Source organism: Fusarium coffeatum (assembly GCF_003316985.1).
Source record: "Fusarium coffeatum strain FIESC_28 chromosome Unknown BRIP53273_contig_123, whole genome shotgun sequence".
In the NCBI taxonomy this organism is placed as follows: domain Eukaryota; kingdom Fungi; phylum Ascomycota; class Sordariomycetes; order Hypocreales; family Nectriaceae; genus Fusarium; species Fusarium coffeatum.
Window position 1 is genome coordinate 62,310 of NW_022157916.1, and position 12,101 is coordinate 74,410.

At 48.9% G+C, this 12,101-nt stretch overlaps 3 protein-coding genes across 3 annotated transcripts; 2 read left to right on the forward strand and 1 right to left on the reverse strand.

Annotated features, from left to right (window-relative positions):
* Window positions 1-1,478: 1,478 nt before the first annotated feature.
* On the forward strand, window positions 1,479-3,560 carry FIESC28_05735 (uncharacterized protein; the record flags this gene model as incomplete). Its single annotated transcript, XM_031159880.1, has 1 exon — window positions 1,479-3,560. One exon carries the CDS (start codon window positions 1,479-1,481, stop codon window positions 3,558-3,560), a length of 2,082 nt encoding a protein of 693 aa, XP_031016043.1.
* Window positions 3,561-3,927: 367 nt separating this feature from the next.
* On the reverse strand, window positions 3,928-5,086 carry FIESC28_05736 (uncharacterized protein; the record flags this gene model as incomplete). The annotated part of the gene is made up of 2 exons (XM_031159881.1): window positions 3,928-4,850; window positions 4,933-5,086. 2 exons carry the CDS (start codon window positions 5,084-5,086, stop codon window positions 3,928-3,930), a joined length of 1,077 nt encoding a protein of 358 aa, XP_031016044.1.
* A 980-nt stretch (window positions 5,087-6,066) lies between these two features.
* Window positions 6,067-6,900, forward strand: FIESC28_05737 (uncharacterized protein; the record flags this gene model as incomplete). The annotated part of the gene is made up of 2 exons (XM_031159882.1): window positions 6,067-6,102; window positions 6,187-6,900. 2 exons carry the CDS (start codon window positions 6,067-6,069, stop codon window positions 6,898-6,900), a joined length of 750 nt encoding a protein of 249 aa, XP_031016045.1.
* Between the last annotated feature and the right edge of the window lie 5,201 nt (window positions 6,901-12,101).

Consider the following 12,101-nt stretch of genomic DNA (forward strand, 5'->3'; position numbering starts at 1 on the left):
CTCCTCCCCGGGTTTGGGATGGCTCGGGTAAGATGCATGAATGGATGGTGGATGGAGGAGAGTGAGTGGAGGGGTGGGGAGAGCTTCCCACCAACAGGACCCCTCAAAAAGCCCCTGAAGAAAGGCCGATAGAAAAAGAAACAGGACGGGTGTCTACTGTACTCAGGTCGCCAGGGAAAGGTGCAGCTTGACATCCAATCCTTCCAGAGAGAAAGTCAGAGCCAAAGCCGGAGCATCTGGCTAAAGCTGTGCCACTGATTGGCTTCCGGATCACCGTCCCGTTGGATTATTGGGCTTCAGAATCCGGGCTGAGCTGAGCCTAGGTTAGTAGCTTAGTTGATTCGTGCTCGCCTCGTGTATCCCGCGATGCTGTATAAAGTCTCATTCCAGCCAGGATTCGCCGAAGCGCTACAAGATGAACTATCAAGCGGATACAAGAGATTCGCCATCCGGGCCGCCAGAAACAGTCGCGTAAAGCCGATCCCCCCGCCGCAGCCCGCACGATAAGAAGAATAGTGGGGGAACTAGTGAGCGATAGCCCCAGAACCCCCCCCGGCCCAGAAGTCGGGAACCAAGGGTCCTCCTAGGTCTGGTCCTTCGACTGCAATTCGGCAAGGTACACGAAATTCTGAGGGATCTAGACAGTCTTGGAAGTTACTAAGTTATTGGATTGATGGATTATGTTCTAGAGCGAGCGAGTGTCTAACAAACAAAAAGCCTCATTCTTATCCCCTCATATTGAGTTGATCTCTTGTCTTTCTGGTCTGGTCATCACTTCAAGGTCATGTTCACTTCTTGATGAGCATGTGCCCTATTCTTCAACAACTACCTACCTACATCCTAGAAATTGGATACTGTACTTGCACAATTCCATCTATTTGAACCTCGTTTACACCAGCCCCCAAGCCAAGTATACATACAGCCCGGTATCTACACGAATTAGGATACTGGACTGTAGAGGTACTTACTGTACGACGAAACGGCCCCGCTGACCACCCCCCCACCACCCTCGCCGAGTCCCCCGTCGTCTGCTGATCTCCTCGGTTTCCCTCCAGAAAAAACGAGCGGACGACCTTAACACTGGATCTTTTTTCTCTTACTTTCTCCCTTGGCGATATTTTGCACGAGGTTTCTTTTATCTTTGTTTCCTTTCCTCCGTTGATCTTGCATCCGTCTTGTTTCTTTTCCTTATCTGTTCTGTCCATACCTACAGTACCTACTCAACACCAATATCGACTTCCATCATTCGCTAGCGATGAAATAAGACCAAGACCCTGCATTGTCCCCTGCTGCTCTGCTAGCGACCACTCCAACCCCCACCATCGACCGACCGACGCTTACAGTACTGTACAATTCCTATCGAAGAATCTTGTCCTGGTCGTCTCGAGAATATTGTGGCTGTGAGATCCCATATCTCAAGCTCTCGACCGATCTCAGCACCAAAATCTCCTCTCGAACCCAATTGAGGACTCTTGACCATGAACGTTTACGAGGTCTCATCTTCCGGCGCCCCGAGCCCGGTCCCAGAGGGCGTATCCACTCCGCCAGCACCGGACATGCCCGTCAAGGGTAAGAACCGACACCGTCTTATTCAAAGAATCCAGCGCATATCTTCAACGCCCTCATTGAGTGGCTTGCGCCGCTCCAAATCCGTTGGCAGCCGTGGAAGTCCCTATAGCACGAGAAGCACCCTTTCGTGTGTTAGTCTTGCGGCCACTGGACCACCCCAGTCTCAGACTCCTTATAGCGCACGTTCATCAACCCCACAGCCTTCGCCTCTTGGTCTGCCCAGCACCTCAGGTTCAAGTCCTCAGTCATCGGGAGAATTCCCATTCGAAACTCCTGATAGAGAATTGGCTATTCGCAGAATCGAGAATTCCACCCCAATTACAACTCCAATTACCGCGCCTCTTCCATCCGAGTTCCGATCTAAGCAAGATGTTCAGCTTCGAGTTCGTCCAGGTGTAAAGCCTATCCAGAAGTCTCCATTCCGCTTCTGGGAAAAGATGCCCAATGAACTTCAGATTCACATTTTCTCATTCTTCCAGCCCAAGGAGCTCGTCCAGGCATCTCGAGTCTCCAAGGCCTTTTACAAGACATGTTTTGATGGTCAATTGTGGACGTCTCTTGATGCCTCTGAATTCTATCGTGAAATTCCTGCCGAGTCACTCGCCAGAATCATTATTGCGGCAGGTCCTTTCATCAAGGACCTCAACCTACGAGGTTGTGTACAGGTCGAGCACTACAAGCGCACCGAAGTTATTGTGAAGGCATGCAAGAACCTTATGGATGCGACTTTGGAAGGTTGCCAGAACTTCCAGAAGAGCACACTGCATAGCTTGTTGCGAAACAACGATAAACTTGTCAGCCTCAACCTCACTGGGCTAACCGCAGTCTCCAACACATCATGTAAGATCATTGCTGAGTCATGCCATCAACTTGAATCTTTCAACATTTCATGGTGTGGCAAGGTTGATGCCAGAGGTGTCAAGGCGGTGGTTGAGGGGTGCCCGAAATTGAGAGATCTCCGTGCTGGAGAGGTTGGAGGTTTCGATAATGTTGAGACTGCTGAAGCCATCTTCAAGACAAACAATCTGGAGAGGTTGGTTCTGAGCGGTTGTGCCGAGCTCAATGACGAGGCTCTCAAAATCATGATGCAAGGTGTTGAGCCTGAAATCGATATCTTGACCGATCAACCCATTGTTCCTGCCCGAAAGCTTCGACACCTGGACCTCAGCCGATGTACACAACTTACAGATGCAGGCGTAAAAACGATAGGCCACTTGGTGCCGGACCTTGAGGGCCTTCAGTTGTCCGGCTGCAAGCTGCTGAACGACGATGCTCTCGAATCTATCCTAGCATCTACTCCTCGACTGACACATCTCGAACTTGAGGACCTTGAAAACCTCACAAACTCAATCCTATCAGAGCACCTTGCCAAGGCTCCTTGCGCAACTTCTATAGAACATCTGTCATTGAGCTACTGCGAAAACTTGGGTGACACAGGAATGATCCCGGTCATGCAAACTTGCACGAATCTCCGAAACATCGATCTCGACAATACCCGCGTTAGCGACCTTGTCCTCGCCGAGGCAGCGGCTATGGTCATGAAGCGTTCTCAGCGATCAACGGAAAATGGAACACGACCGAAACTCAGCCTTCAGATGGTCGTTTACGACTGCCAAAACGTTACCTGGACAGGTATTCGTGAGGTGCTTTTCCGAAACACTCAAGTCAAGGGCGTTTCAGGCCAACCCGGCAAAGTCAGCTACCCTACCGAGATGATCGGACTCAAGTGTTTCTATGGCTTCCAGATGACCGTAGATGAGCATCAAAAGCGGGTTCTACGTGGTGATTTGGCATCCGCCGGTCGTCTGGAGAGAAAGTGGGCAGATTATATGCAGGCCACTGAAGAAGCTGGCATGACAGGCGCAGGTTACCGAAGACGCAGGCGTCGAGCCAGAGAAGCCCAAGCCCTCCATCTAGACGAGGAGGACGGTGGTTTCGGTCCCACCGGTCGCCGTAGGGCACGCACTCTGGGCTCATGCGCTGTCATGTAAGCCCGAGATATGACATGAATGACACAAGCGACTGTACGCCAAAAATGCAGAAGAATGATATACGAATCAACATATTGGAAACACTTTTTTCTCTCTTTCTTTCGGAGTCCAGGGCTTGGGTAAATGGACAGGAGTTCAATTCGGGACGCTGATTTCTTTCTTTCTTTTTTCCTTGACAGGGCGTTATGGTAGATTTGGGCATATTCTTCCTTTACAGAGACATGGTCACGCCAAGATGGCAATAGATTTGTGTATCTTGTCTATTCAGTCTATGATTCGACATTGTGCACACGCGTATAGACAATCAAATATACTGCACATATACTGAACCAATTCATTTACTAAAAGTCTCCAAACATGCTTCATTTCACATTATCTCGGTGATGGTTCTTTCGCCACGAAGTGACCTCCACCACTGCGAATTCCTTGCCAGCTCGCCTTCTTCACCTCCTACAATATTTGACCACTTCTGTATGAATTCTTCTGTTGCCTCCCAACTTCTCGCATCCCATGGTGTTCCGGTATGTGCACCGTTGATACCTCCCCAGCATGTCAAGTGATTCAACGAGTCGTGGAAGAACTCATCCTCTTCATCAGAACTCATGTACTTGATGATGTTATCCCTGACCTCCTTGAACGGAATTGTATCAATGAAAGGATGATGGTCGGTAACTATCTGTGTCTGTGTAGGACGAAGATCAAAATGCAGTCCACGAGCGCCACGTTGAACAGATGCAACGATAGCCTGCGAGCTGGGATCCTCCTGGACGTGGGCTCGAAAGAAAGGCGACACGGCCTCCTCAGCACAGTACATGGAACGCGTTATTCCAAGAGAGAGGCAGTTCTCTAGCATAGCGGAGATGATGCATATGATGTCCATCTGGAGGTTGTTCTTGTATGGGTTGGGGATGACAGGGAGTAGAACCTCCATCGAGGTGTTGGGGACGTGAAGAGTAGGGCAGCCACAGTTGAAGAATACTGCCGGCGTGGTATGTTCGTCGTAAATTGGATTTGCGATGAGCCATTTGTCGAAGTCCTCGTGTATGATATCTGAGTCCCATGTTTCGACATGTGCGGTTGATTGGTGTGATACTGTCGTATCAAGGCCGTTGTAGAGATCTGATGGGTTGACAGTCTCGGCGTCCAGAAGGAATCCTCCAGCAGACTTTGTAGTACTGTTGTACCCTACGGGGTGTACTTCCTCAATAGATCCGTCACTATCTTTTACCTCGGTATCGTGCTCTGCAGCACGACGCTCCAATTCCTGTATGCGCTTTCTCTGCTTTTCCCCTGAAGATGGATCATGTCAGCCACCGCACATGGCTGGCCAATATAAGTAAGGCAATTAACCTATTGATCTGGACTAACTTACTATAGGTCTGCTGTGCTAAGCGATTCTGCATACGTCTCTTTTCTGGATCTCGCCGAACAACTTTCTTCTTGATGGCTGATGAGCCTGAGCCATTCTGGGAGGGCTGACTAGTGTTTGTTGAGAGCTGAGAGACTCTTGTACGATCTTGAACCATTTCTTCAGATTGTATTCGTATATACGGATTGATTCTTTATGGAAAATAGCATCGAGAAGCTTGAATGCACAAATCGAGGATTCCAGGGGAACTCATGTAAGCCGTTGAGATGGCTTATGGCTGACGTGAGCCATTTGATCCACAATCTTCACGCTAATCCATTCTTGGATTGAACTGGAGTATCTTACCTACCCTAGAGCGAATCTGAAGATTCTAAAATTCGTGAAGGAAAGGGATGAGAATTGGAGAAGATACGAATGTCGTCGATGATGGAATACCGTCCCAATCTTCCCTCGTCCTGTGGGCGTGTTGATAGCTACCTCTGCAAGGATCATAATTTCGTTACAATTCGCAAATCTTTTCGTCAAGTTCATTCGAAGCCCTTGTCTAGCTCCAAAGCTAGACCAACAATTCAAATCTCAACGGACTTGATCCGCCAATGGCAGTCGATGCGTGACGGAGGCCTGGGAATATCGATTTCTTCATCCGAAGTTACTAAGTTTCGCTTCGTTAGAATTTAGCCGACCCAAATGCCCGACTCAGGATTGGACCGGACGAAATCAAGCGGTGGTAACGCAGACTAAACAGTAGTCTGGCGCTATTTCGATCGCCCCTCCTGCATTGTTGAAGATTCGGACTCCATCTCTCCGATGCCAGCGGCGTGTTATTAATTTCCCCGTGCTACTGAAAGCAAGGGCCCTGTGCTTCTCATGAAGCTGAATCAATTGATAATAACGGCTCCGAGGTCTCGATCTCGGCCATCCGTAGGCGGCTTCTCGGGGGATGTGGGGCCGTGTCGCTCTGGTCGGCATGTGGCCTACCGAGCACCGAGGTCCCGAGGCTACCAGTCCCGTACCCCGTACCCAGTACTCCGTACTCCGTAGTGCATACGGCTCAGTCCCTACAACAAACACCGTAGCATAGATTTCAGATAACCTCATCACTCGCTGTACCTTGCCTCACCAGTACATATAAGCAACATGTCGCTCCAAGTCATCTACATCACCCGTCATGGAGTAAGTTTCCGATCCACGATCCACGATCCAGGCCTGCTTTGGAGTCTTGTTCTGGCGGTGTTGACAGATCGGCCTTGAATCTAGTTCCGGTCCGGCTGGAGTGTTGACCCTTTGACTGGTGTCTATACCGCTGCCATACGGTCACCAACAGGAATTCCCGCAGACCCTGCTCTGACGTCTCATGGAGTCTCACAAGCAAAAGAGATGGGCAAACATCTGATGACTTTGGATCCTCCCATCGATGCCGTATACTCCAGTCCATACTACCGCTGCCTACAGACAATAACGCCCTTTGTTGAGCTCAAGCAGCAACAACTGAAAGATGAACCAAGAATACAACATGGCTCTGCGACCGCCACAATCTGTCCAGAACACGGGTTAGGTGAGTTCTTTGGAGCAGCGCCTTTCGACCATCCAATCCCAGCGTCGCATAAGCGACTCAAGGAGCTATTTCCAGCCTACAATGACAGCTACGTATCTGCCATCAAGCCTTCCAGAAAAGGCGAAACGATCGAGGACCTTTATGGGCGTGTTGCAGCGGCCGTGCAAGCCATCATCGAACGCTGTGATGCCGAGGGGAAACGTGCGGTGGTGCTTTGTACCCATGCAGCCGTTGTCATAGCCTTGGGCCGTGTTCTCACGGGGCGTATCCCCGAAGCCGTCGAAGAAGAAGATTTCCATGCTTTTACATGTGGTCTAAGCACGTACCGCCGCCATCAACGAGGCACAGGCACAGACACAGGTACGGGCACGGGCACGGGCACGCAAATGCCAAGCTTTGGTAAGTTTGTTCTGTAGTGGATGTCAAATGACAGGCTCTGGCGGCAGAATGTTGACAAACACAAAGGAGCAGACGAATCCCAATCGCCCATAAGCGAAGCCAGCCGGGAGTGGCATTGCGAATTAGACAGCGATTGTAGTTTCCTGAGCTCTGGAGAAGAACGAGGCTGGTGAGTTGACAATAGCCTCTTTCTCTTTCTGTTTAGCTACCTTGTTTGAATGCTGGGCTGTGCTAACTCAAAATGTAGGCGATTTTCTGGCGACGAATCATTTCCTGGGACTGGTTCAATGTCGCAAGGCCATGTCCAAGTTGAACCCAAGCTATAGACTGAATCATGGTTCATGGCTCATGGTTACAGTCGACAATTCTCGAATGTTCAACTGTCAACCACGTGTCGAGACCCCAAATAGAATCTTGTCGCTACAGTAGTCTATATCGGTTATCAAGGAACCTGCAATTCATTCCTGAAACTTCTCAAACTGCTCGTGTCCTACCCTTGACTCTTGTGCTAAACCCAAAGAGTTGATCATAACCGAATGCACCCTGACAAAAAGCAAGGACCAGAAATAGGATCAGATACGACGAACAACAAGGGTAAGGAACTGCCGGCAACGAGAGAGATGTTGGTTTATTCCCGAATTAATGTACAGTGGGTTGCACCCGAACAGGTCCTCAACTAAATTAGACCCCTGGCACTATATAACTTGTAACGAGCTTGCTTGCTTGTTTACTTGCTTGCATCTGCATGCGGCAACCGAAGCTCTGTTGATCTGCAGCCCTAGCATAGATACGGATACAAGCTCCTGTAATAGTTCGCCAACGTAAAATAAATCAATGTATTATTTTTATTTTTTATTTTTATTTTATTTTTATTTTATTTTTATTTTATTTTTATTTTATTTTTATTTTATTTTTATTTTACTTTTATTTTATTTTTATTTTATTTTAATTTTATTTTATTTTGGACCTCATATGCGATTAATTTCCTGGTTTCTCAGCGAGTCAGTCAAAAGGTGACATGTCAACGTTATCGAATTGTAAGGGAGTTCCCTTACGTCTAATGCATGAAAAATTCGACATCCCCATCTAGATGCGGGCCAAACCCAGAGTGAGAAGTGACAGAATATGTCGCATCATCCGACCCTTGTTGTCCTGAGGCGATCGAGTTTAGCCACATTGGGGGAAAAACGTGGTTGGCATTGATGAGCGTGGACTTCCTGGGTACTAGGTCGGCTAGGCTCTCAGCCCGGGCAAAGTCTGTCTGTCCAACTGAACAATTGTTCACCTCGGAAAGAGTTAGAAGTATTTCCTCGATCCTCGACCGTTGACTAGCGCCTTGACGATGCAACCAACAAAACTGGATTGACAAATAGCAAGCGTTCGTTAACGAGGTTTGTTAGAAATATCAAACTGTCCATGTCATCCGGGTACTGTAGAAGCAAGTGCGTACTGTAGAGGCTCGAATTAGGAAAAAGGAAACGACAATAGGATGAATCCTGTACGTAGTAGGCAGTTAGTCACTAGTCGAGTGAGTGTTTGATTACCAAGTTGATAGCCGTTATCATCCTTCGACATGTTCTCCATATCTCTTAGGCAAGGAGGCTAGTACTGGGCTCGGGGACAAGATCCGTTAAGAATAGCGCTGCAGGTCGTACGACAAACAATGGGGATCTAACTGTACTGTACAGTAGGTACTGGGTGTGGGCAGCCAGTATTATCAGTGCATGCCCTGCTTATTGTAGCAGCTCGTTCATTTAATACTTACCTTAGGTACTGTACTGTAGTCTGAAATAGTCATAGCGACGTTTATAGCGTCCAAGTGGAGAGGGTCGAGGTGGAAATTGAGGAGAAAAGAAAGCCAGTAGTGTCGGGTACTATTCAATTCAAGTTAAACATTGCCCTCCACTTCCGAGATGGACTTTTCTGCTGTCGACAGCATTGCATGGCGTGGCGCCCGATGGCTTTCGGGTTACATCTCGTGCAAAAATAAGATCCATCCATCCATTGCTTAATTCAATCAACGGTTGATGGATGGAGGTAGTACAGAGTGATCCAGTAGCGCGACAGACGCCAGGCGCTTGGGTCATGTGCTTGGTGATACTGTCTCCAAAGTTTTTAGGTAGGTAGGCATGTCTTGAGCACATGGAAGAAACGTTTTTAGTCCCGTCCCATCCTTCCTTGACGTGAGGCTCAGCCAACGGCACTGGAAGTCACCATACCTACCTACAAAGGCCCACGGAGGCTCCTACCTAACCGGTTGCTGAAGATGCCTCAGGTTTCGGCTGAAACAACTCCCTTCACCTGAGTTGACCGACATTCTCATCGTGCTGTAGACTTCATCTTATTTCATCATCCTTGTCGATATGATATCCGTCATCTGTCATTTTCTTCAACCTGGAACTGCAACTGCAGTCCGTACAGTATAGTACGGCACTGAAAGTCTCGACACCGCCCCGAAATAACGAGCATCTTTCTGCAACGTTTGCCATATTGGGCTTGGTGAGGTGTGGCTGGTCACTCAGTGTGCATCGCCTATTCGCTGCGCTGGCCAAAGCAATAACAGCAAAAGCAAAACCGTCATCACTTGGTGACACAGCAGCAACTCTCCCTGGCCGCGGCCCTCAATGCGAGAAGCCGATGACGCTCGACCGCATGGCTCCACGGACCTAGTTAGGGCCATCACGATACAATGACGGCGCCTCGGACGCTATTGCGCGCCTATACTGAGTTCAGTCAGACCTGAATGGCTGCTATCGATCTAGACGTGCCGCCAGCTGCAAGTGTCCGATTATGATACTGAAGATTTGATATCTGACACAACAGATAGATCATCTGTTGACTTCTTTTTTTTTTACTGCATATTCAGAATAGTGCATAGCCAGGACTGACTTGCTTGCAGACCGAATTGTGATCGTCAATGCAGACTATCGCCACAATCAAGATTAACACGTTGACCGGTGAGCTTCGGATGAGAGAAGCTAAGAAGACCGAAAGCCGTTGCCCAGAGCTTTCAACATGGATACCTTCTTGTTCTTTCCAATGTTACGGTCATGCCCCTCCAAAGCTCGGGTTGAGATGGCCCTGCATCGTCATCATCAATACAAGACAAGACCACAGGGACTAGTCGTCGCACATTTTCGCTATGAGAAATGACTTGTCGAGGCTCAAAATGGGCTTGTTGCTGATTGAGCTACCTGCACTAGAGCGGAGCAAGAGCTCCCGCATAAGGTACCTGTCAGATTCGACGGTATACTTCGTGAAACTCCCAGGTTCCTCACACTATTGCTTCCTTTTTATTCTTTAGCATATGTAACCGAGTCCCTTCATTCATGTACAGTACACCGCTGCTTGATCTAGTCGCCTTCAATGCCGCCTTCTGTCCCTTCAACTTTCAGTGTACTGAACTGCATGCGTCATTACGGCAGGCAAGTTCCTGCCGAGCTGAGCTCAACGTTGCAGAATGCCCGACATCTTATTCGCGAGGATCATACTGTACTTTGAGTCATCTTTTGATTGGCCTACTGAAACAAAACTCGCAAAGCTGCCCCTGACCTCATACCGTTTGTCCCCGCTATGGCCAGATGCTCGTCTTGTCTCCACAGAGTTCTGATAGCAACTGTGGCGGTTGTCAATACACAACCCAGTTTGCCCGGGGCAGCCATGAAGTAGGGTTTTCGACTCCATGTGGGAATCGATTTGTCTGGCAGCCGACGCTGGATATCGGAATTTGACTGGGTGCCGTCTGAAGTAGGCTATTTGTCGGCAACAGACGATTTGGAGGAGAAAAAAAAAGAATATTGCAAAAAAAGACACACCCCCAGCTTGACCCGGCGGAACGGTTGAGGCGCACGCGCTACTGTTTTGCAACCAACCAGCACTATATCAAGTTATTACTGTACGAGCAAACACAATCTCTACGAGCTAGCCTGCTACTTATGGCACCCTATGCAGTAGGGGATTGGTCCAGACTGGATGCACCAGCACAGTGGCAACCCCAGGCTGCTGACCCCGGCCCAATCCCATTTGCGCCCACCTCAAGCGAGATCTGTCTGGGATCTAAGCAACAGGGTTTGCCCCGGACAGTGCAAATTCGGCTTAACGCGATCTCGAATGAACGGCTACTTACGTTATTTGGGTCAGTGTAAGTCACAAGAAGCGCCGGGGTGCCTAGCACATCCACAGTGCTCGATAATAACCTCAGTCAGCCCAAGTCAAATAGATGGATAGTTGTCAGAAACAACAAGGTTTCGCGACAATACCTTTTGGGACAAGTCTTGACTAGTAATCTCGCTTTCCTTCTGAATTGCTTGCTTCAAGGATGAGAGGCATCGTGCTGTGAGCTAAGATCTGGACTCTACCTGTGTACCTGCCTACGGTTATTACGGGATGATCTACTCCGCTCAAATCCTCCCCTTGCTTCCACGCGATACGGGTCCCACGGGGCTTCCTGGAAGCTTCAGAACGGGTACTTTGCCCGTTCCATTTTGCTTGTTTTTGAAAGCATTTGCCTACGCTTCTCAGCTTGGAAATGAGAGACTATACTGAGAGCTCGATCCTCGGTGCAATGTCATCTGATAAAATGCTCCTGGGTGGGCTCGATTCTAATACCTTGTGTCCAACCTGTTTGAATGCATCATACATACGATACGCGGCTTCATATGCCCCACCAGAGATGGCGATGAAGCAGCCTGTGGAAAACGGCATGGTAAAACAGGATGATCGTCCCGGTGCGGGCGGATGTCCTAGGTATCTACAGGTGCTGACAGGACACTCTCCGACGTAGGGGCGGTGCTCCGACCCGCAAAGAAGTTGTCATTATGGCCGCAGGTACGGATATGATCCCGGCTGATACCTTTGCTTCTTCGCTCCACCTTATCTCCTCTGATGGCGGGGAGTGTGTCTCCCAGAAGAGGCGCTTTGCCTGACGCCAAGTTGGACTGTTGGTAGCGTCTATCTTGTCGAGCAGGGGTGGCACACAGACCCCTTCATAAGTCGAGACAATCACTCATCTCATCTTCCTTTGATGTTGGCTTATCCCCGACGGCTCAGGTACCAAACAAAAGAATAGGAATGGAGAACTTGCATTAGCAAAACGATCAAACAATCCCTGACCCTACCAACCTATCCATCGACCCTAAACGGATCGCCATTCGGATACAAGAGAGTTAAATCCCCTCTCATCAAGACGTTTATATTTTGAAAAGGTACCCGCATTTTC